This window comes from Anomaloglossus baeobatrachus, chromosome 2, assembly GCF_048569485.1.
Source record: "Anomaloglossus baeobatrachus isolate aAnoBae1 chromosome 2, aAnoBae1.hap1, whole genome shotgun sequence".
Lineage (NCBI taxonomy): Eukaryota > Metazoa > Chordata > Amphibia > Anura > Aromobatidae > Anomaloglossus > Anomaloglossus baeobatrachus.
Window position 1 is genome coordinate 421,847,320 of NC_134354.1, and position 22,481 is coordinate 421,869,800.

Genomic DNA, 22,481 nt, shown 5'->3' on the forward strand with positions numbered 1-22,481 from the left:
GTGGGGTCAAATTGAAAGTGACGCATATCCGGCATCGCATGCGACATCGTAGTGTGTAAAGCCTAGATGATACGATTAACGAGCGCAAAATCGTCGTAATCGTATCATCGGTGCAGCGTCGGCGTAATCCATAATTACGCTGACGCGACGGTCCGATGTTGTTCCTCGCTTATGCGGCAGCACACATCGCTGTGTGTGAAGTCGCAGGAGCGAGGAACATCTCCTACCGGCGTTACCGCAGCTTCCGTAGGATATGCGGAAGGAAGGAGGTGGGCGGGATGTTTACATTCTGCTCATCTCCGCCCCTCCGCCGCTATTGGCCGCCTGCCGTGTGACGTCGCTATGACACCGCACGACCCGCCCCCTTAGGAAAGGGATTTACAATGTCTTTGGACAGGTGGAATAGATACTATGAAGCCATTACCAAAGGGAGTAATCAAGTAAGGCGGGCTTTGCACACTACGACATCGCAGGTGCGATGTCGGTGGGGTCAAATTGAAAGTGACGCATATCCGGCATCGCATGCGACATCGTAGTGTGTAAAGCCTAGATGATACGATTAACGAGCGCAAAATCGTCGTAATCGTATCATCGGTGCAGCGTCGGCGTAATCCATAATTACGCTGACGCGACGGTCCGATGTTGTTCCTCGCTTCTGCGGCAGCACACATCGCTGTGTGTGAAGTCGCAGGAGCGAGGAACATCTCCTACCGGCGTTACCGCAGCTTCCGTAGGATATGCGGAAGGAAGGAGGTGGGCGGGATGTTTACATTCTGCTCATCTCCGCCCCTCCGCCGCTATTGGCCGCCTGCCGTGTGACGTCGCTATGACACCGCACGACCCGCCCCCTTAGGAAAGAGGCGGGTCGCCGGCCAGAGCGACGGTCGCAGGGCAGGTGAGTGCATGTGAAGCTGGCGTAGCGATAATGTTCGCTACGCCAGCTATCACACGATATCGTACCTGCGACGGGGGCGGGGATTATCACGTGCGACATCGCAGCATCGGCTTACGATGTCGCAACGTGCAAAGCCGTCCTAACTCTCTCAGAAACATCTATTAAGATCTTCCACCGAGCATATCAGGTTCCTGCACACTTACACGTCATATACCACTCCATCTCTAACTGCTGCTTTAGAGGGTGTGGGCAACTGGGTGATATATCTCATATTTGGTTGGTATGCCTAGTGATAAGGGGGTTCTGGGGTGAGGTTATTTCTTTATTGAATACACTGGGAGTCAGTACCATAGCCCTCTCTCCAGAATTCTTGTTGTTTGGTGATAAACCGACAGGGATCTCTGTTGATTATCCTTGTTACACTAGCAACTAAGATATATATTGCCAGTTAATGGAGATCTGCAAACCTGTCAATCACTATGGTTAAAAAAGGGGTGAACCTTATAATGCTATATAAGAAAATCGAAGCTAAGAGAGGCAACAGTCTCAAATTACTCTCCGTTCTATCTGGGACCCCTGGATACAAGCCCAACACTCGGATGATCTGAGTACCATTGTATTTATCTCCACGTATATTAAAAGGATGATGATGACCTGTAAACCCTTATTCGTCTAGCTTCGACTAGGTATATCTCCCTCCCCTGCCCCAGTTCTGGGCTCTACCCACCCCTTTGTATACTTTCCAATTATCTTTTCCCCCTCTATCAGTTCATATATTCACTCAAGATAAAATTGAGAGCAAAACCCAGTGCTTACTTTCATATGGACTGTTGATCGTTACTATACAATGTCATTCCCCCCTGTATAGGGTCATATTTTCATACAAGATACAGTGGTATCATGAAGATTATATGCACTTCTTTTCTTTACTTTATATTATAATCCTTGCGTGTTCAATAAACTTTGTTGAAACTAAAGAATTTTGCCACAAATCTGATCTAATTAAATGTCTTATTACTAGTGATGAGTGAGCACTAACATGCTCGGGTCTCATAACAAGAAGTCAGACATTTGGATGGATGCGACTCAAGTACCCAAGTATAATGAGTCAATGGGTGACTCGAGTATTTCAATAGTGATGAACGAGCACTACCATGCTTGGGTGCTCGGTACTTGTGTTGAGCGGTTGGACGCTTGGATGGGGGCGACACAAGCACCCAAGTATATTAGAAGTCAATGGGGAACTAGAGCATTTCAATAGTGATGAGTGAGCATTAACATGTTTGGGTTCTCGGTACTTGTAGCACGCAGGTCAGACACTCGGATGGGTGCAACTCGAGTACTGAGTATAATGAAAGTCAAAGGGGGACTCAAGCATTTTTCCAGAACATCTTCCCAGAAAAATGCTTGAGTCCCTTAATGATTTCCATTATATCGAGTCGCACCAATCCAAGCATCCAACCGTTCATTACGGGAACAGAGCACCTGAGCAAGGTAGAGCTCACTTAGCACTACTTATTACTATGTTGCTTTTTGACACCACTGAAAAATGCCCCACATAGTAAAATAGAATGACCACACAGATTGTTCCAATAAAATGTTTACCTTTTCAGCAAATGTAAAAATTTTCCTCTGATCAACACCCCCAAACTGTGCATCGACTTTCAAGTATTCTTCATCCAGGGCCTGCAAACAACAAGACAAAGCTATAAAGATTAGTGGAGGTGCACGTGATAAAATGTTTGGTATAACAAGTTTCCAGTTTGTGCAGCAAGCTTGTACAAATTCAGCCAAACTGTTCCTAAGGCTGCGTACCCATGATCAGGGTTCACAGTGGTTTTAACGCAGCATGTTTCAGCTGCGTCCAAAACGCTCCGATGCACAGTACAAGCACGATGGATGGGATTTATAGAAATCTCAAGTATTGTCCGCAGCATAAACTGACCTGTTGTGCGGTTTTCCGAAAGCATGTCAATTGTTTTCTGTGGAGTCGCAAGCGTCCACCGCAGAGAGAACAGAAGAGATAGACCACAACTGCCCGAGCAAGGATCGCGAGCACGAGAAGCTGAGATCCTCTGCGGAGGAGACTCGTGGCTCTGTAGGTCAGGAACCGACGTGTCCAAGACGCATGGAGTCCTGATTGTGAGCATGTACCCTTACTAAACAGAAGAAATGCACACAGGCACAGTGATCGAGTAAATGCCCTGTCCACAGGTTGGCAGCTGCTTTATTTACACCGATAGGCAAATACACACAACCTGACCAATCTACATGACAGTTGGACATGTATGCTCAAACTGTACATTATACATTTTTACGTATTTATTTACTAACTCCACATTTCAACCACAAGGTCCTAAATCTTTTATTCCAAGTTTGCATGGTCTGCAGCTGAACTCATGTCATATACTTGTTTCAGGTAGGTGTACAACTACATAGGGCCAAATTCATCATTTGGAATTTCTTGAATAACCATTTTTTTTTTCATCTTGAATTTTTTTATCTTTTTGTGCCTAATTCTTCAAAATGGTGCATGAGATGCATGAAATGCATGAATTTAATACAAAATCAAAAACGCTCTTTATTTTTATCTTTAGTGACTTTTTTTTTCTTTCAACTGTTCAACACCAAAAGTCATAATGCCTTTAAAAAGCTGCACATTCGTCTAAAAAATGTGTCAATTTGAAAACTCTGCCAAAAACCTTACTCCAGGCGGGGACTGAAGTGAGAAGTGCATAAACATTGGGAATTTGGTAAAAGTCACATTGGATGAATTGGTCTAAAACATCTGCATAAAAAAAAGTTGTTGAGGAGAAATAAAGACTTAAGACCTTGTCATCAAGATTTTATACCCCAAACTAAAGGGTACTTTACACACAACGATATCGCTAACGATATATCGTCGGGGTCACGGTGTTCATGACGCACATCCGGCGCCGTTAGCGATATCGTTGTGTGTGACTAAAAGGAGCGATGATCAACGATCGCAAAAACGTCAAAAATCGTTGATCGTTGACACGTTGCTCCTTTTCTTAATATCGTTGGTGGTGCATGCCGCTGGCTGTTCGTCGTTCCTGCGGCATCACACATCGCTATGTGTGACACCGCAGGAACGACCTGCGTCCACCGGCAATGAGGAAAGGAAGGAGGTGGGCGGCATGTTCCGGCCGCTCATCTCCACCCCTCCTCTGCTATTGGGCGCCCACTTAGTGACGCCGCTGTGACGCCGAACAAACTGCCCCCTTAAAGGAGAGATTGTTCGGTGTCTCCAGTGACGTCGCTAAGCAGGTATGTGCGTGTGACGCTGCCGTAGCGATATTGTTCGCTACAGCAGCGATTATCCCATGACGAAACAGCGACGTGGGGCGGGTGCTATCGCGCATGACATCGCTACAGATGTCGCAGCGTGTAAAGCACCCTTTAGGGCATGTATGTAAATCTACTTTGAAGCTGGTTAAATCCTTACCTTTCTTGTAGAACTCAGTTTTTCTGTTTTAGAGAAATCTATCGTTGTAATTGTATGTTAATGAGCTGCAAGTGCAACATGGTGGGCAATGCACTTCCAGCTCTCCTGCCCCCTCTACATATCATCTGCCTCCTTTCTCAAGAGACATACAGGGAATAGAGAGAGAGGCAGGAGAGCTATAAATGTAGTGCCCACAGAAAAATGGCAGAAGATGTAAACTGCCTAGGCCAAAAAAAACTAATGCACTACCATGATGCAGCAAGACCTCCAATAAATGGAGGCATCACAGGTGCAAAAGGAGCAAATCACTCTACAGTTTCCAATGATGGAAGGGGGCGATTTCTTGATGGTATAATTGCACACTTGTGGCACAATACGAGGGTCATGTTGGAGGGAGTGCAGCAAGAAGGCGCTCATGTGTCTTGCGCAGCCAAGCGGACCAAGTCCACGCTGTGTTTGTGGCATAGAGGTGCTAACTGTTCTTTCTTCCTCTGACATCTCCCCCCAACCTCTTTCAACAGAAATTTGACCAAGGTCTCCCTCATCCGCTGAGTCTTCCATGTCCATGGACAGTTCGTCCTCCATTTCTTCATGTTCTCCTGCACCTTCCTCAACATTTCGCCTGCTACCATGCGCCCTTGTTGATCCCTGTCCCCCTTGGTCCCATGCCTGCCGCCTTGGTGATGATGAAAGTCTGGACCTTGGTGATGTTATTGTCTCTTGCGCATATGAATCCTCCTGTAGTTCCTCCCCTTCCTGTTGTCCCACCCCCTGACTCCGAATAGTGTTTAGTGTGTGCTCCAGCATGTAAATGACTGGAATTGTCATGCTGATAATGGCATTGTCAGCGCTAAACATATTCGTCGCCATGTCGAAACTGTGCAGAAGGGTGCATAGGTCCTTGATCGGAGACCACTCCATCAAGGTGATCTGCCCCACCTCTGCATCTTGTTGGCCCAGGCTATACGTCATGATGTATTGCACCAGGGCTCGACGGTGCTGCCACAGTCGCTGTAACATGTGGAGAGTCGAATTCCAGCGCGTCTGCACATCGCATTTCAGGCGATGAACCGGCAGGCCGAAAGACTTCTGGAGCGATGCAAGTCACTCAGCAGCGGTGGTTGAACGGCGGAAGATGAGCAGACAGTTTTCGTGCCCTGTTCAGAAGGCCATCTAGGCCGGGATAGTGTGTTAAAAATTGCTGGACAACAAGGTTCAACACGTGAGCCATACAAGGCACGTGTGTCACCTTGCCCAGGCGAAGGGCCGCACCCAGGTTTGCAGCATTGTCGCACACAGCCTTACCAGGCTGCAGGTTGAGTGGAGACAACCATTTATTAAACTCAGTCTCCAGAGCTGCCCACAACTCAGCCGCTATGTGACTCTTATTCCAAGACATTTCAAGCTAAAGACCGCCTGATGCCGTTGCGCTCTGCTGCCAGCATAGTAATGAGGGGTGCGTGATTGCTTCTGTACAGTTAGAACGCTGGTGGCCTGACCAGGCAGGCTTGGGGCGGAGGTGGAGGACCCAGACGAGGTGGAGGAGGCAGAAGCAGTGGCGGAACTTGGACAGACAGAGGATTGATACACAAGTCGTGGGGACGGCAAGACTTGTGCAGCAGACCCTTCAGCATCTATCACCATAGTTACCCGGTGCCAAGTCAGCGACATGTAACGTCCCTGTCCATGCTTACTGGTCCAAGTATCAGTGGTGAAATGCACCCGTTCACACACAGAGTTTCTCAAGGAAGCGGTGATGTTGTGTGCGACATGCTGGTGTAGCGCAGGCACACCTTTCTTAGAGAAGTAGTGGCGACTGGGCATCTGGTACTGGGGCACAGCGGAAAGGCAGCATTTCGGTAGCCAAGAGCTTACAGAGGGATAAAGTCAACCTCTTAGCTTTGTCATGGGTCGCAGGAAATGGCCTTTTATTTGTCCACATCTGAGGGACAGAGATCTGGCTGCTGTGTGTAGACGGTGTTGAGTAGGGTGTCCCTGGAAAAATGCAGGTTTGTGAGGAAAGTGCAGGCGGAGACATGATGTTGCCTTCATCCAACGTTGGTGCTATCGATGTCTGAGAGAGCTGTACACACGCACTTGTTTCCCCTTCCAAACCAACTGACGACCTACCAAGCAAACTGCCTGTTGCGGTTACAGTGGTGGAAGTTGTGCGTGGAAAACCAGGTGTGACAGCTGTCCCCACAGTCCTAGAAGATGAAGAGCGCGCGGATGCACTGGAAGGGGCAGGCGGTGGATGGTTCGCTCCGCTAGGCCGCATTGCACCACGGTGAGCTTCCCACTGGGACATATGATATTTATTCATGTGACGATTCATGGAAGAAGTTGTCAAACTGCTGAGGTTTTGCCCTCTACTAACAGAATCACGACAAATTTTACAGAACACATAATTTGGGCGATATTTTGCTATGTCAAAAAAGGACCAGGCTAGGCTAGGCTTAGAGGGCATGCGACCTGCTGATCCAGCCCGACTAGTGCTCAGAGGCACAGTGGTGGCTGAGGATGCAGTTATAGACGTGCTACCAGTACTCCGACTCTGTCCAGGAAGGCGCAAGGTAACTTCGTCGTCGGTTGCATCCTCCTCCACCGCCTCTGTTGACCTCCTCGAGTGCCTGACTGTGGGTTGACAGTAGGTGGGATCTAGAACCTCCTCATCAATTGTTGTGTTTGCACTCCCCTCACCCTCAGACCGAGCCTCTTCTTGCCCTGACCGAATATTTAAGTTGTCATCCCAATCTGGTATCTGCGTCTCATCGTCATCAGTATGTTCCTCATTGTCTATTACAACAGGTGTTTCAGTTTGTGAATAAGGGTCAACATTATGCTCAGAAACTTGTTCATCACGGCCTGAATCTGAGTCACAAAGGTTCTGGGCATCACTGCAGACCATTTCCTGGTCTGTACTCACTGTAGCTTGGGAGCAGACCTCTGATTCCAAGGCTATAGTGTGACTGAACAGCTCTGCAGACTCAGCCATCTCAGTTCCACCATACTGTGCAGGGCGGATGGAGACTTCAGAGCTGGGAGAAAGCAAGTGTGATTGGGATGACAACTCAGAGGACTGGTGTTTTTTGGATGCGGTAGTTGAGGTGGCGGAGAGGGCACTTGTTGGACCACTTGAGATCCATTCAAGCATTTTCTTTTTTTGGCCATCATCTACCTTTGTTCCAGTTGTTCGTGTCTGTAAAAAAGGGAGCACATCGGATTGTCCACGGTAAGTAGTAGACATCTTACTTTTGCTGGAAGATGGTCTTCTATCTTCAGCAGATGTTAATGGAGCTTTGCCACCTTCCCCACAGACAAACCCTTTTTTTCCTTTTCCAACACGCCTCTTCCCCTTTCTACCAGCATCTGTCATTTTGCCATTTATTTTGATTGCGACAAGATTGTGCACTTAAAATGTGGTAGTAAAAATTGAGAAGTGGTGTAGATTGCAGCGGTGGTCTATCTTTATTAACAGCAGAATAAACAACAATAACTATCCCTGACAATGCAACTACGGCCCTTAAACTGGCAGCATAGTTTGCTAGTATAATGGCTTAGTAACAATGAGTTTGAGTGTGCAATGCAGAGGTGCTGCAAATAGATTTGCACTAGTGGGACACTAATGGAAGTCCAACAGCCACTTTTAGGATGCCACTAAGTTTACTCAGTGTTTGCTAGTATAATGGCTTAGTAACAATGAGCTTGAGTGTGCAAAGGGCAGGAGGGTACAGTGGCAGGGTTGTGGGTCAGTGTACAGGAAAGGAAGCCTCACTTTCTATCCCTCCTAATGGGGAAATGCAGCAAGGAAGTCCCTGAGCTTAGCTATACAGACGCTGTTATCTTCTGTAGCTGTTAAAATCTGTTTCCACTGACCTGACTGTCACCTATGGCTCTGAGCCTGCTGTTATTAGCCCTTACAAGGGCTAATAGAAACTTCTATCCCTATTCTGTATAGCGCTGTGTGTAGAGCGTACACAGCAGTATCGGAGACAGGAGCTACGCCAGCGGTGACTGACACCCAGACGCAGAAAAGATAATGGCGTCCGGACGGGCAGATACCCGTTTTTATAATGCAGGGACATGTGACATGGACATCCTATCACACATGCCGTTGCTTCTCTGGCTAAAAGTCCACTTAGCTGTGTGTGTGTCTGGGATTGGCTGACATGCTGGCCCGCCTCACTACACGCGCGCGCTTATTGAAAGAAGACAAGGAAAAAAAAAAAATGGCGATCGCCATTATCCCAGCAGCAGTGATCTGAATGCGCTGTTCCCGCACACTATACGCTGAAATTTCATAATAGTGTAAGTCACAGAGTGACTTACACTATTACAGCGGAAAGCCAGCTAGTAATTAGCTTGGCTTTTTGCTGCTAGAACCGTTCTCGAACGTAACTAGAACTATCGAGCTTTAGCAAAAAGCTCGAGTTCTAGTTCAATCTAGAACACCCCCCAAAATCACTCGAACCGCGAACTGGAGAACCACGAACCGCGCTCAACTCTAATTCTAACATGCTGTATATAACAGCCCAGGCCGCTGTGTAGAACGTAAAAAACACTTTATAATACTCACCTAACAGTCGGTCTGTGGTGGATCAGTCAGATGCGCATCTCTGTTCTCCGGTGCCGGCACCTCCTCTATCGGCCATCTTCGTCCTCCATCTTCTGAACCTGCGGTGCATGACGCGCCTACGTCATCCACACTCGCCGGCATTGATGTCTTGCGCACTTTGATCTGCCCTGAGCAGGGCAGATCAAAGTATTGTACTGCGCATGCGAGTGTGGATGACATACACGCATCATGCACCATGGCTTCAGAAGATGGAGGACGAAAATGGCCGAAAGATGAGGCGTCGGCACCGGAGAACGGAGACGCCCATCTGACTAGATCCACCGCATCGTGACCATTATGTGAGTATTATAAAGTCTTTTTTACGTTCTACACAGTGGCCTGGCCTCTTATATACAGCATGTTAGAATGCTGTATATAAGAGCCTACTGGTGCTGGCCGCGGCTTATAGGCCCACAAACTGGTGACAGGTTCCCTTTAAATCGCGCTGTCAAAATGTGAAAAATCGGCCAGGGGTGAAGGGGTTAAAAAGAAATGCAACTTAAATAGGGGTGAAAAGTTTGCATAAAATAAGGAGCAAATACTAAACCCACTGAAGAGGAGCAAATTACTTCAGAAAAGTAAAAAAGCAACAATGACGAATTGGCACAATAACTTCTAAGGCATATTTTCTGGAAACTTGCTATTTCTACAATTGTGATTTCTTTTTAATTTCACCCATAAGTTTGACTTTAAGGCCTAAGCCACACGGCGAGAAAATCGGTGCGAGTGGAGTGCGATAAAACATCGCATTCCCCTCGGACCAATTCTAGCCTGTGTGTCAGCACACATGAGCGATTATTTTCTCAGCCCTAATCGGACCGAGAAAACAATCGCAGCATGCTGCGATTGTAATCCGAGACTCTTTCTCTCGCACCCATTCAAGTGAATGGGGCGAGAGAAAAATCGCACTGCACTCGCGGTACACCGGTGTACCGTGCGTGCAGAGCGAGAATGTCTATAGCCGGCTACACAGGCGAGAGGGAGAGAAATCCCTCCCTCCCCTCCTGAGTGCCGGCCCGCCCCCCGCAGCTGAGGTCTGCTCGCACGAACGGACCTCAGTTGCAAGGACACAAGCATGAGACTCGGCTCTACTGTATTGCCAGCACGAGCCGAGTCTCATGCAAGGGGATCGCAGTAGTCCCCGTGTGGCCCCAGCCTTAGAAGCATTGTACGCAGCCTTAAAGGGAACTTGTCCCCATGATATATAGTTTTTTTTAAAAAACATTCATATAACCTGGGATTTAATCCTCTGCTCTTTCTGGGATTTCTAGTGCAGTGGGCGGTCCTATCAGTGACTGACAGCTTCCTTTGCATAAGTGTGCACATAGAGATAGCTGTCAGTTACTGATAGGACCGCCCACTGCACTAGAAATCCCAGAAATAGCAGAGGATTAACTCCCAGGTTATACCAACTGTTTTCTCACAAAACTACATAGCAATCTGCTTAGCTTCTCCTGCTCTACCATATGATACCAGCAGATTAGGCTACATTTTCATGCTGATAGGTTCCCTTTAAGCGGTTTCTGCTTTTTAATGCTTAAAAATTGAAACACATGATAAAGCTTAATTAATTTACTAGGTCAAATGATCTCTCTCCATCAGTTTCTGAGTTAATCCCACCTGTAATCCTGGGTACAGCAGCCCACTGAGCAGCGGATGCTCCACTTGTTTCACCACTTCAGCTCCGGCTTTCTTGGCATCATGCTGAGTGACCACTGAGGACAGCCTGTACACATCTAATGTATACTCCCTGTAAGACGGAACAGATGGAATGGCCAATCACAAATGGACACTATACCTAAAGAGCATCCCGCTTTCAGCAAATAAATATTCTTCTCTATTGTACAATTTTCTAATATAAATTGTGTATTAATTCTTGGGTCAGGTTATGGACAGGTATGCTGGAAATTGTATCCAGCCCTGTACATGTGTTTCCATCACGAGGCAAGAACAAATTCTTATCATCTCGAAGTAAACATTCCCATTTCTATTGAGTGACGGCAAGACAGGTTATTGTTCAACACACTAAGGAAAGTAAATAAAGCTTCAGAAAAGGAAGGTTTGATGTAATGATTTTTCATTTTTGTAGGTACCCTATGTTAACCCCTTCAACCCAGGGCAAGTTTCCATTTTTGATTTTCGTTTTTTTCCTCCCCTTCTTCCGAGAGCCGTAACTTTTTTACTTTTCAGTCAGTCAATCTCACCATATGAAAGCTTGTTTTTTGCGGGACCCGTTGTCCTTTTGAATGACATAATTTATTTTACCATATAGTGTAGTGGAAAACAGGAAAAAAATTCCAAGTGTAGAGAAATTGTGAAAAAAGTGAAATTCCACAATTTTGTTTTGTTTATTATTTTTAATTCATTGTGTTCACTATATGGTAAAACTGATGTGTCCTTATGATGCCTCAGGTCGGTATGAGTTCATAGATACCAAACATGTATACTTTTACTTTCATCTAAGTGGTGAAACAAAATTAGATGTTTGTCCAAAAAAAGAATAACGCTTTTGGTGCGGTTTTCCAAGATCTGTAGCGGTCTCAAATTATATTAATTTTGGGTAGATGCGATGTTTTGATCGCCTGTTATTGCATTTTAATGCATTGTTGCAATGCAATTTTGGCATTTGGAATTTTTTCTCGCCATGCCGTGTACTGATCAGATTATTTGATTTTATTTTTTGATAGATCAGTCATTTGTAAATGTGGAAATACCAAATAAGTGTATTTTTTTTATTTATTTTTTTATTTTCAATGGAGAAAAAGGGGGGTGATTTGAACTTTTAATTTTTTTTTATTTTTTATTGATTTTACTAGTCCCCCTAGAGGACTTTATGACTGTATACTCCAATCGCCTCTCTTGATCAGAGCGATGCTGCAGCATCGCTCTGATCAGGAGAAATATTGTGTTCCTGTGAGCAGTGCATCGCTGCTCTGCCGTTGCTCACATGAAGTAAGTCATGACAGCATCAGGGGTCATCATCTCACCCCGCGCTGTCAAGGTAACACATTGGCGTCCCATGATCGCGTCATGGTGCCGCCAATGGTGGCGGGGAACACTGCAATCACTGACGCAGCCCTTTAATTCGCACTGTCAGAGTCTGTCACCAGGTATTTTCTCTCCCATCTGACAGCAGCATAATGTAGAGACAGAGACCCTGATTCCAGCGATGTGTCACTTACTGAGCTGTTTGCTGTCATTTTTATAAAATCAATGTTTTCTCTGCTGCAGATCGAGCAGTTATACAGAGCTCATGAATATGCTGGATTACCTGGCAGCAGGCCATGTAGTCCTCTAATGATAATCTCCTTCTGATTAATCAGTGATTTTATAAAAACCACACTAAGCAGGCAAGTAAGTGGAATTAGGATCTCTGTCCCTACATTATGCTGCTCCCATATTAGATTCCCTTTAAACAGTAGCTTTATATATCATAGGTTATTAAATAGAAACATATCAGAGCTGTAGCTAGGCATTCTTCACCTTTGAGGGGGGTGGGTAATTATATTTAGGGAGACGTATTTGTGCCTAAAAAGAATGTTTGCAATAGGGTTTCATTACCAATTTGTAGTATCATAGAACAAAATGCAGAAGGAGTTACGAGGGGTTCAGTGATATTATCCAATGACAGGGGTCTTCTGCAATCCTTAGATTAGGATCACACATATACACTGCCTTCTGCTGAGCACAACGTTGAGGTTTCTGAATAAATCGCTGAAAAACAAGTTTCCGAGAGGAAACCCGACACAGCAATTCACTCCAATGAAGCCGAAGGCATGACTGTGGGCGTCGTCTGTCCTCTGTTCTGGTATTTGTCTTTTTCAGACATGCACAAAACGAAACAGACCTTGTGATTTCTCTAAGAAACACAATCCAAAGAGCAAAACTTGATCATAGTTTATTGGTGGGATTATTGCGTGTCTGACTAATCTGATGATGATGACCTATCAATAGTGGTTGAAAAATCCAAGTCCAGCGTGAGACAGAAGTCCCCTACCAGTATAAGAGCCCATCCAGGAGCAGTTCAATGGAGCGCATCACAAAGTCAGAGGCCTCAGAGAAAAGGCGGTCAGTATAGTGAGCTACATGAACCATGCTTGTTTATTTTGGCACCATCTTGCTTCAATAGCTTATTTTTAAAAAGGAATGTGGCAAGACAGCCTCTTTAAAACAAGTGACAATGGCCAAGGCTGATCTTAAGCTACTCTGGCAGATTTCATCATTTTTTGATGGAAGAAACAGTATTGCATACTACTTTTTGGATCAATAACATACATCTGGCAGGCTCAATCTTAAAGAAGCCCTCCCATTAAGTTTTCTTTTTTTTTTAAATTAAATCTGTGTATATGTGCATGTAATGCAGTATGTTAATATACTCCTCTACCGCTGCTTTCTCCGGTGTCCAGCGCCATTCTGCTCCTCTTCTCAGTAACGTCTCCACTATTCAGACTCACTGTGACTGTATTTATGAGCTGGAAGTCTCTTCTGAATGAATGCTCTTATGAATACTCAGAAAACTGATAAACTAGTGTTTTTCTACTTTCTAGACTTCACATGTGTATGCCCAAATTCCCTCCCTAACCAGCCTTGTTGTTTAAAGAAGGGAATTTTGTTACTTACCGTAAATTCCTTTTCTTCTAGCTCCTATTGGGAGACCCAGACGATTGGGGTGTATAGCACTGCCTCCGGAGGCCACACAAAGCAATTACACTAAAAAGTGTAAGGCCCCTCCCCTTCTGGCTATACACCCCCAGTGGGATCACTGGCTCACCAGTTTTAGTGCAAAAGCAAGAAGGAGGAAAGCCAATAACTGGTTTAAACAAATTCACTCCGAAGTAACGTCGGAGAACTGAAAAACCATTCAACATGAACAACATGTGTACCCGAAAAACCACCAAAAATCCCGAAGGACAACAGGGCGGGTGCTGGGTCTCCCAATAGGAGCTAGAAGAAAAGGAATTTACGGTAAGTAACAAAATTCCCTTCTTCTTCGGCGCTCCATTGGGAGACCCAGACGATTGGGACGTCCAAAAGCTGTCCCTGGGTGGGTAAAGAAATACCTCATGTTAGAGCTGCAAAGACAGCCCTCCCCTACGGGGAGGCAACTGCCGCCTGCAGGACTCTTCTACCTAGGCTGGCGTCCGCCGAAGCATAGGTATGCACCTGATAATGTTTGGTGAAAGTGTGCAGACTCGACCAGGTAGCTGCCTGGCACACCTGTTGAGCCGTAGCCTGGTGTCGTAATGCCCAGGACGCACCCACGGCTCTGGTAGAATGGGCCTTCAGCCCTGATGGAACCGGAAGCCCAGCAGAACGGTAGGCTTCAAGAATTGGTTCTTTGATCCATCGAGCCAGGGTGGCTTTGGAAGCCTGCGACCCCTTGCGCTGGCCAGCGACAAGGACAAGAGTGCATCAGAGCGGCGCAGGGGCGCCGTGCGGGAAATGTAGATTCTGAGTGCTCTCACCAGATCTAACAAATGTAAATCCTTTTCATACCGGTGAACCGGATGAGGACAAAAAGAAGGTAAGGAGATATCCTGAGTAATATGAAACGAGGATACTACCTTAGGTAGAAACTCCTGAATGGGGCGCAGCACTACCTTGTCCTGGTGGACCACCAGGAAGGGAGCCTTGGATGACAGCGCTGCTAGCTCAGACACTCTCCGAAGAGACGTGATCGCTACCAGAAAGGCCACTTTCCGTGATAGTCGAGAGAGTGAAACATCCGTCAGAGACTCGAAAGGCGGCTTCTGGAGAGCAACTAGTACCCTGTTCAGATCCCATGGATCTAACGGCCGCTCGTACGGGGGGACGATATGACCAAACCCCCTGCAGGAACGTGCGTACCTGCGGACGTCGTGCTAGACGCTTCCGAAAAAACACCAATAGCGCCGAGACTTGCCCTTTAAGGGAGCCGAGCGACAAGCCCTTTTCCAACCCAGATTGCAGGAAGGAAAGAAAAGTAGGCAATGCCAATGGCCAGGGGGACACTCCTTGTACAGAGCACCAGTAAAAGAAAATCTTCCACTTCCGTGGTAGATCTTAGCAGACGTGGGCTTCATAGCCTGTCTCATGGTGGCAACGACCCCGTGGGATAATCCTGAGGACACTAGGATCTAGGACGCAATGGCCACACAGTAGGTTCAGGGCCGTAGAATTCAGATGGAAAAACGGCCCTTGGGACAGTAAGTCTGGCCGGTCTGGTAGTGCCCACGGTTGACCGACCGTGAGATGCCTGTCGCCAGAGCTCTTTGATCGTCATGAAAACCGGGACCTTGCTGTTGTGCCGATTCGTGAAACCCGTCCGGGTGCAGAGACCATTCTCCTGCGTCCACGCCCTGGTGACTGAGGAAGTCTGCTTCCCAGTTTTCTACGCCCGGGATGTGAACTGCGGATATGGTGTATGCTCTGTCTTCCACCCCTAGCAGAATCCGGCGGACTTCCTGGGAGGCTCGCCGACTGCGTAGTCCGCCTTGGTGGTTGATGTATGCCACCGCTGTGGATTGTCCGACTGAATTCGGATCTGTTTGCCTTCCAGCCACTGCAGGAAGTCTTGCAGGGCCATATGCACTGCCCAGAGCTCCAGACAATTGATCTGAAGAGTGGACTCCTCTGAAGAGAGTCCTTGATCGTCTGAGAAAGGGGGACGTTCCTGTGTAGGGACATCGACTTCCCCTCCCATTAGCGAAGAATGTTCTATTGAAGTGGACGCAGATGAAACTGCGTGAAAGGGACTGCCTCTGGATGAGGTGTCTCCTTGAAGGAGAGACTGCACCCCCGTCTGTAGTGACCGCTGTTTGTCCAGTGGAAGCTTCACCATCGCTGAGAGTGTGAAACCCCAAGCTAAGATATGCCAGCGATTGGGTTTAACTTTGAAAAGTTGAGGACCCACCCGAAACTCTGGGAAGTCTCCAGCGCCATGTTCAGGCTGTGTTGGCATGCCTCTTAAAAGAGTGCCTTGACAAGTAGATGGTCTAAGTAAGGGATCACAGGGTGACCCTGAGAGTGCGGGAGTGGTCCCACTGCTGCCATGAACTTGGTGAAAACCCGTGGGGCTGTCGCCAGACCGAAGGGTAGGGCTACGAACCGAAGATGCTCGTCTTCAATAACGAATCGTAGCAAACGCCGGTGCTCTGGAGCAATCGGCACGTGGAGATAAGCATCCTGATGTCTATTGATGCTAGGAAATCTCCTTAAGACATTGAAGCAATGACGGAGCGGAGGGATTCCATCCGGAACCGCCTGGTTTTCACGTGCTTGTTGAGCAGTTTAAGGTCCAGAACGGAACGGAAGGAGTCGTCCTATTTTGTCACCCCGACCAGATCGGAGTAAAAAGTGTCTCTTGTTCCTGAGGAGGAACCGGGATTACGACTTCTACTGCCTGCAGAAGAGCCTCGGCTCGGCCGGTGAGGAAGTTTTTGCGACAAACTGTCTCTCACCCACCGGCCATTGACCTGTGGCAGTTAAATGTCGCTAAAGCGGGGGAGTCTGCCACCGACCGCGGACGCGGAGAGAGAGGGCTGAAAGTCATGAGGAAACCGCCTTGGTAGCGGTTCCTCCGGCTGCCTTCTCCGGGCGTGATTGAGCCCGCCAGGAACCTGCGCCCCTCTGAGCCTTTTGAGTCCTGTTGGACGAGGGCAATTGGGACGTGCCCGAGCCTGGGAAGGACCGAAACCTCGACTGTCCCTTCTCCTGATGGGTCTTGTTTGATAGCTGGGGTAAGGAAGAATCCGTACCCTTGGACAGTTGAATGATTTAATCCAACCGCTCACGAAACAGTCTGTCACCAGATAAAGGCAATCTGGTTAAGTACTTTTGTGGAAGCAGCATCTGCTCCAATCCCTTAACACTAGGAGCGTAACAACACGGAGTTGGCGGACGCCACTGACGTACGCTCGTAGAGTCCAGGACAGCATAAACAGCTTGAGTCGCAATGCCGACATTGCGAGGTGAAGGACGCTACTGCGGCCAAGATGTACATGTGACCGCGTCCCTCTGCGCAATACTAGCTGAAATAGCTTGGAGTGCCTCTATGGCTGCGAATGCCGGGGCAACCGACCCGCCGATAGGGCTATCTGTCTGTCAATGGCATCTTTAAGTGAAGTCCCATCTTCCACTGCAACTATAGATCTAGCCGCAAGCCTGGAGATTGGGGGATCCACCCTTGGAGCGCTTGAGCACGTCAGGGGGTAAGAGACAACGCGTATCTTCAATACGGTTGGAGAAACGCTTATCGGGATAAGCGTGGTGTTCCTGGACTGCTTCTCTGGAGTCAGAGTGACCAGAAAAGTACTCAATATACGCTTGAGATACCGAAATAGGGATTTCTTCTGCTGTGAAGCTGACCCCTCCACTGGAGGAGTTGAGGGAGAAATACCCAACCTTCCATTGATGGACGCTATAAGATTATTCACTATAGCGTCACCATCCGGTGTATCCGGATTGAGAGCGGTCTCAGGATCAGAGTCCTGAACAGCTACGTCTGCCTCATCATACAGAGAGTACTGTGATGAAGTCGAGGGCCGTTCTTAGGGAGCTCGCTTAGGCCGTCTGGGACTGTCGTCCGTGTCAGAGCCTGCACCCTGGGATGCATGGGACCCTCCTGGAGCCATGATTTGTTTCGAAATCAGGGTGGCCAGGGGCATTGAATCAACATTGCCCAAGGTCTGTCTGGACTGCAAAGTCTGTAAGATGTTAGTCATAGCCACAGACAATATATCAGCGGAAACTGCAACTCCGTCCCTGTCCCTGGACAGGGATCACAGGTGGTTCTTTTGGCCACCTGTAGCAGAGACCCCGTTGAGTAATTGCACACACTGGGGGTCCTGGAACAGTCGCATGCAGTACAAGCAGCATAGAAAGCCTGTGCCTTGGCACCCATGCTTTTTTTTTTTTTTTTTTTTTGCTGTTGCTGTCTAGCCATCTAGGAGCATTAGCCAAGAATAGCGACCGTACAGTGCAATGTATAGCATACAAGCATGAAGTACAATAAACACTTCAGCACCTGCAGTACAAGGAGCATAGAAAGCCTGTGCCTTGGCACCTTTGCTTTTCTGCTGCCGTTGTCTAGTTATTCAGGAGCATTAGCCAGGAAAAGCGACATACAGTGAATGTATAGCATACAAGCATGAAAATAACCACTGCAGCACATGCAATCCAAGCAGCATTGAAAGCTTGTGCCTTAGCACCCTTGCTTTTCTGCTGCTGTTGTCTAGTCATCAAGGAGCATTAGCCAAGAATAGCGACATGCAGTGAATGTACAAGCATGAAAATAAACTCTGCAGTACATGCAATCCAAGCAGCATTGAAAGCTTGTGCCTTAGCACCATTGCTGTTTGCTGCCGCTGTCTAGCCATCTAGGCGGGTAGACAGCCAAGAATAGCCCTTACAGTGCAATGTAAAGCATACAAGCATAAAGGACACATGACACTGCAGCACATGCAAGACAAGCAGCATATAGAGTCTGTGCTTTAGCACCCCTGATCTTTTGCTGCTGTTTCTAGGTCTGCATCCTGAATAGCGACCGTACAAAAGTACAACAGGACACTTCGGCATTAGTGGGTCAGCACTTTAGTTGCCGCTTACCGCCCGCACAAAAGCGGGTGTGTGGCGCCGGAATCCTGTGCTGGTAGCTCAGTGTCTCCGTTTTCCCGCTCTGCGTGCCGGAATGGCTGCCGGCGTCCAGAGGAGAGGGGCGGGCCGAGGGCGTGCCCGAGACAAGAGCGGGAACCCGGCGCCCACTGTGTCTAGTAAAGGGGGCTGGAGAATGCAAATAAGGCTCCAGCCCTCGGCGCTGCTATAGAACAGCGTCTCTCCCTTTCCCTGAGTGACAGGGTGGGGGCGGGAACGAAGCGGCGCTAGGCCGCAAAAGCCGGGGACTAAAGTTAGAAGCGCCGCCGCCGTAAAAGCGCGGTCGGCGTGTCCCCGGCGCACTACAAGTCGCAGCTGCGCCGCCGCTCCAGGGGCGGTCGGCGCGGCGGTCCCCACACGTAAAGTCCCCCAGTAATCTGCAGGGACTATAAGCCCAGCGCACAGCGCTACAGTCCCCGGCGCACTAGCACACCCAGCAAGCCTGGAGTGTGCGTGGCCTGCCATACGGGGACACAGAGTACCTGAAAGTTGCAGGGCCTTGTCCCTGAACGGCACTCCCGCTCCACATCCAGCAGGTTCTATGGGTCTGTGGATGGAGCCCGGCCTCAGGGCTTGGTGGCCGTAAAGATCCCACTTCCTCAGAGCCCCTCAGGGGGATGGGGAAGGAAAACAGCATGTGGGCTCCAGCCTCCGTACCAGCAATAGGTACCTCAACCTTACAAACCGCAAGTGGGGTGAGAAGGGAGCATGCTGGGGGCCCTAGTATGGGTCCTCTTTTCTTCCATCCGATATAGTCAGCAGCTACTGCTGACTAAACAGTGGAGCTTATGCATGGATGTGTGCCTCCTTCGCACAAAGCTTGAAAACTGGTGAGCCAGTGATCCCACTGGGGGTGTATAGCCAGAAGGGGAGGGGCCTTACACTTTTTAGTGTAATTGCTTTGTGTGGCCTCCGGAGGCAGTGCTATACACCCCAATCGTCTGGGTCTCCCAATGGAGCGCCGAAGAAACAATGCCTTATAAACCTTGCTTTCCCTATGCTAATTGCGGCCTGTGACTAGTCAAAGGGGCATTTTTTTCCCCAGACTAGTTGGCCACCTTTCTATATCACGCACCTGTGGATGTGAGAACATGATTTCCAAAAGCCAGCAATATTGCAACTCCTGGAAATCTTGCGCATGCATAGGGCTCATTGCGTCGACATCAGTGCACCTCAGAAGCGGGGTGGACACTTCCCAGTTTCATTAGGCACACTACGCATAACCGGAAATTCAGAAGATGTGTACATGAGCAGTCTTCTAAACTTCCGGTCATGAGCAGGGTGTTTAATAAAGATGGGAATCATCCACCCTGCTTCTGAAACGCACTCAAATGAGCCCTGCGCATGCGCGAGATTCCCATTAGCTGGTGGTAACGCCGGCTTGTGAAAATCATGTTATCATGCCCACAGGGGATAACATAGATAACATGGAAAAACGGCCAACTAATCTAGAGAACTAACGCCCCTTCGACTAGTCAAGGCCGTAATTAGCATAGGGACAGCAAGGTTCATAAGTCTTTTTGTAACATTGATTTTAGTAAATAGCATTATACAGAGCTGGTTAGGGAGGGAATGTTGGCATATATATATATATATATATATATATACGGTATATGAATGCTGCTGGGTTGGAGGGCAAAAGGGACCTGACTGGTTCCCTTTAAAGTGTTCAAAAGTCTCCTTTACAATGTAAGCCTTTGGAGACTAGTTCTCACCTCCATACACCTACACTTACGAGCCAAAAAGTGCAGTGTGACCCGGAGAGTCTGCAGAGTGACGTCACTGAGAAGAACAGAAAGGCACTGGATACCAGAGAGAGCAGCGGAAGGTGAGTATATTAGTACACACTACACTACTTACACATATACGCACAATTAATGAAAAGAACTCTTCATTGGAGGGCTTCTTTAAGTCAATAAGATCCATTGGTCACCGCAGGCGTCTATGGTGCAACATTCGCCACTAAGCGTGGTTTATATTATAGACAGGAAGCATGATGGAGATGGGGACGGGGGCCTTACATTGATTACATTGTTATGATGGGCACCTGTCAGATGATGACTAGTGATGAGCGAGTGTGCTCACCACTGATTGTTACTCGATCGAGCATTGGGTTGCTCTGACGTAACCCGAGTACCAGCTTTAATGTAAGTCAATGGGAAACTCAAGCATTTTCAAACTCCGATGCTTGAGGCTCGATTAACTAACGAGTTTTAGCAAGTACGCCTACTTATCACTAATGATAACTTGGCATCCAAATTTCCATCATCTTACTTTGATTCGCATGTGTGCAAGGAGTTGGAAAAATGATCTGCTGAAGCTTTGCCTCACAACTTAGGATCTGCTAACATATTGTGTCGAATAACCAAAGAAAACCTTTTGGTATAAGTTCACACTGAGTTTTTTACGAAGTTTATGTCCTTAAAAGAAAAGAAAAAAGAGCTGCTGGAAGCAATAAAATCACTTTGATTCTTTTGAGTACAGGCGCAATGATTCATCAAGGATTATTCATTGAATCTTAGAATATATTAAATGAATACTTCCAATATTGCTAACCTGGTTATGGGTCTTAGAGATCAGAGTATGTAATCCCTTACCAAGATTAGCAGCCTGTAGTACTGCATTTCAGTTTTTGATAAGGTAATCTGTAGTTTGCCCATATAGTCCTTTACATTATAGGTGGCTACAAATATACAACAGATGAAAAGGTAGAAATACAGAAAAGGCCAATGCCATGCAGCAGAGAATCTAGGAATGTGCAGCTAAAGACACTGCGGGGGATGATGGCCCATGGATGGAAGAACACATACTTGCTCAGCTGGTATTCGGTCCCCCTGACAAAGCGCAGTCTCTCCAATGGCACTCCAATACTTTGTAACATGGCTTTAATCACATTCTCATAATAGCGGGTACGAAGCTCCAGCAGCTCCCACGGGGCTTTCATGTTATCTAGATAGGCATGGAGGTCAGCAAACAAGATTGTTACCTAGAAAAAAATAAAACAAAAATATAGCTATACCATGTCCTATTTTAATGGCTATCTGAAAATTCTCTGGTAAATACAATACCTCACACCCAGCCTTTAGGAAGTCTGCAATTTTGGACATTGGCACAAAATAAGCTACATGAGGTTTTCCTGTAGTGGCGGTGCCCCAGTATACTTTAAGTTCACGCTCCTTTAAGATCTCTTTTAGTTTATCTTCGCCAAGAACCTCCTGTACGAAAAAAAAAAGCCACAAGTTAAAATTCTAGGAACATTCATACAATATACATACAAAACACAATACATATAGTATAGTGGTTTTGAATTTATAAAAGCTGTGTCATTTCAGACAGAAAACAAAAAAACAAACAAAAAAAAAACATTAAAAATTAAGCCAGACATGGGCGTACAGTTATCTGGACAGATTCTCGCTGGTTTCTCCCTGACCAGCTTGGTAAGCTTTATTTAAAGTTAATTAAAGGGATTGTCCACTAATTGGACAACCCTTTCTCCTTCCCCATGTTTGCCCCCATAAAAATAAAAAAGCTTATACTCGTCTCCTGTATCGGCGCAGTTCCAGCAGTGTCGGAACTCGCGTTGCCGGGGCTCACGTGACTTTATGACAAATGAGCCCCCCATCCAATCAGCGCCGGTTTCTGATGTCACTACATTGTGCCGCTATGCCTCAGTTAACTGCACAGACTGGAGCCACAGGGGAACAGGGGTAAGTGACTAGCTTTTATTTTTAAATGTCAGAACTTGTGAGCACATCACACTGCGTGGGGGGCTGTGTGGCGACATCACACTGCGTGGGGGGCTGTGTGGCGACATCACACTGCGTGGGGGCTGTGTGGGGACATCATACATTGAGGAGGTCATTATTCTCTGTGAG

General features: G+C 47.3%; 2 protein-coding genes across 2 annotated transcripts in view; one reads left to right on the plus strand and one right to left on the minus strand.

Moving 5' to 3' along the window:
- Nucleotides 1-22,481, minus strand: part of YARS1 (tyrosyl-tRNA synthetase 1) — a 109,438-nt gene that overhangs the window by 59,966 nt on the left and 26,991 nt on the right. The window contains exons 3-6 of the mRNA XM_075336176.1: nucleotides 21,675-21,821; nucleotides 21,417-21,592; nucleotides 10,597-10,726; nucleotides 2,501-2,581 (exon numbers count right to left, since the gene is read on the minus strand). Coding sequence (XP_075192291.1) covers nucleotides 2,501-2,581; nucleotides 10,597-10,726; nucleotides 21,417-21,592; nucleotides 21,675-21,821 — 534 coding nt within the window. The remainder of the gene's footprint in view (nucleotides 1-2,500; nucleotides 2,582-10,596; nucleotides 10,727-21,416; nucleotides 21,593-21,674; nucleotides 21,822-22,481) is intronic.
- S100PBP (S100P binding protein) overlaps nucleotides 1-22,481 on the plus strand; it is a 141,603-nt gene that overhangs the window by 15,087 nt on the left and 104,035 nt on the right. The gene's annotated exons all lie outside the window — the stretch shown is intronic.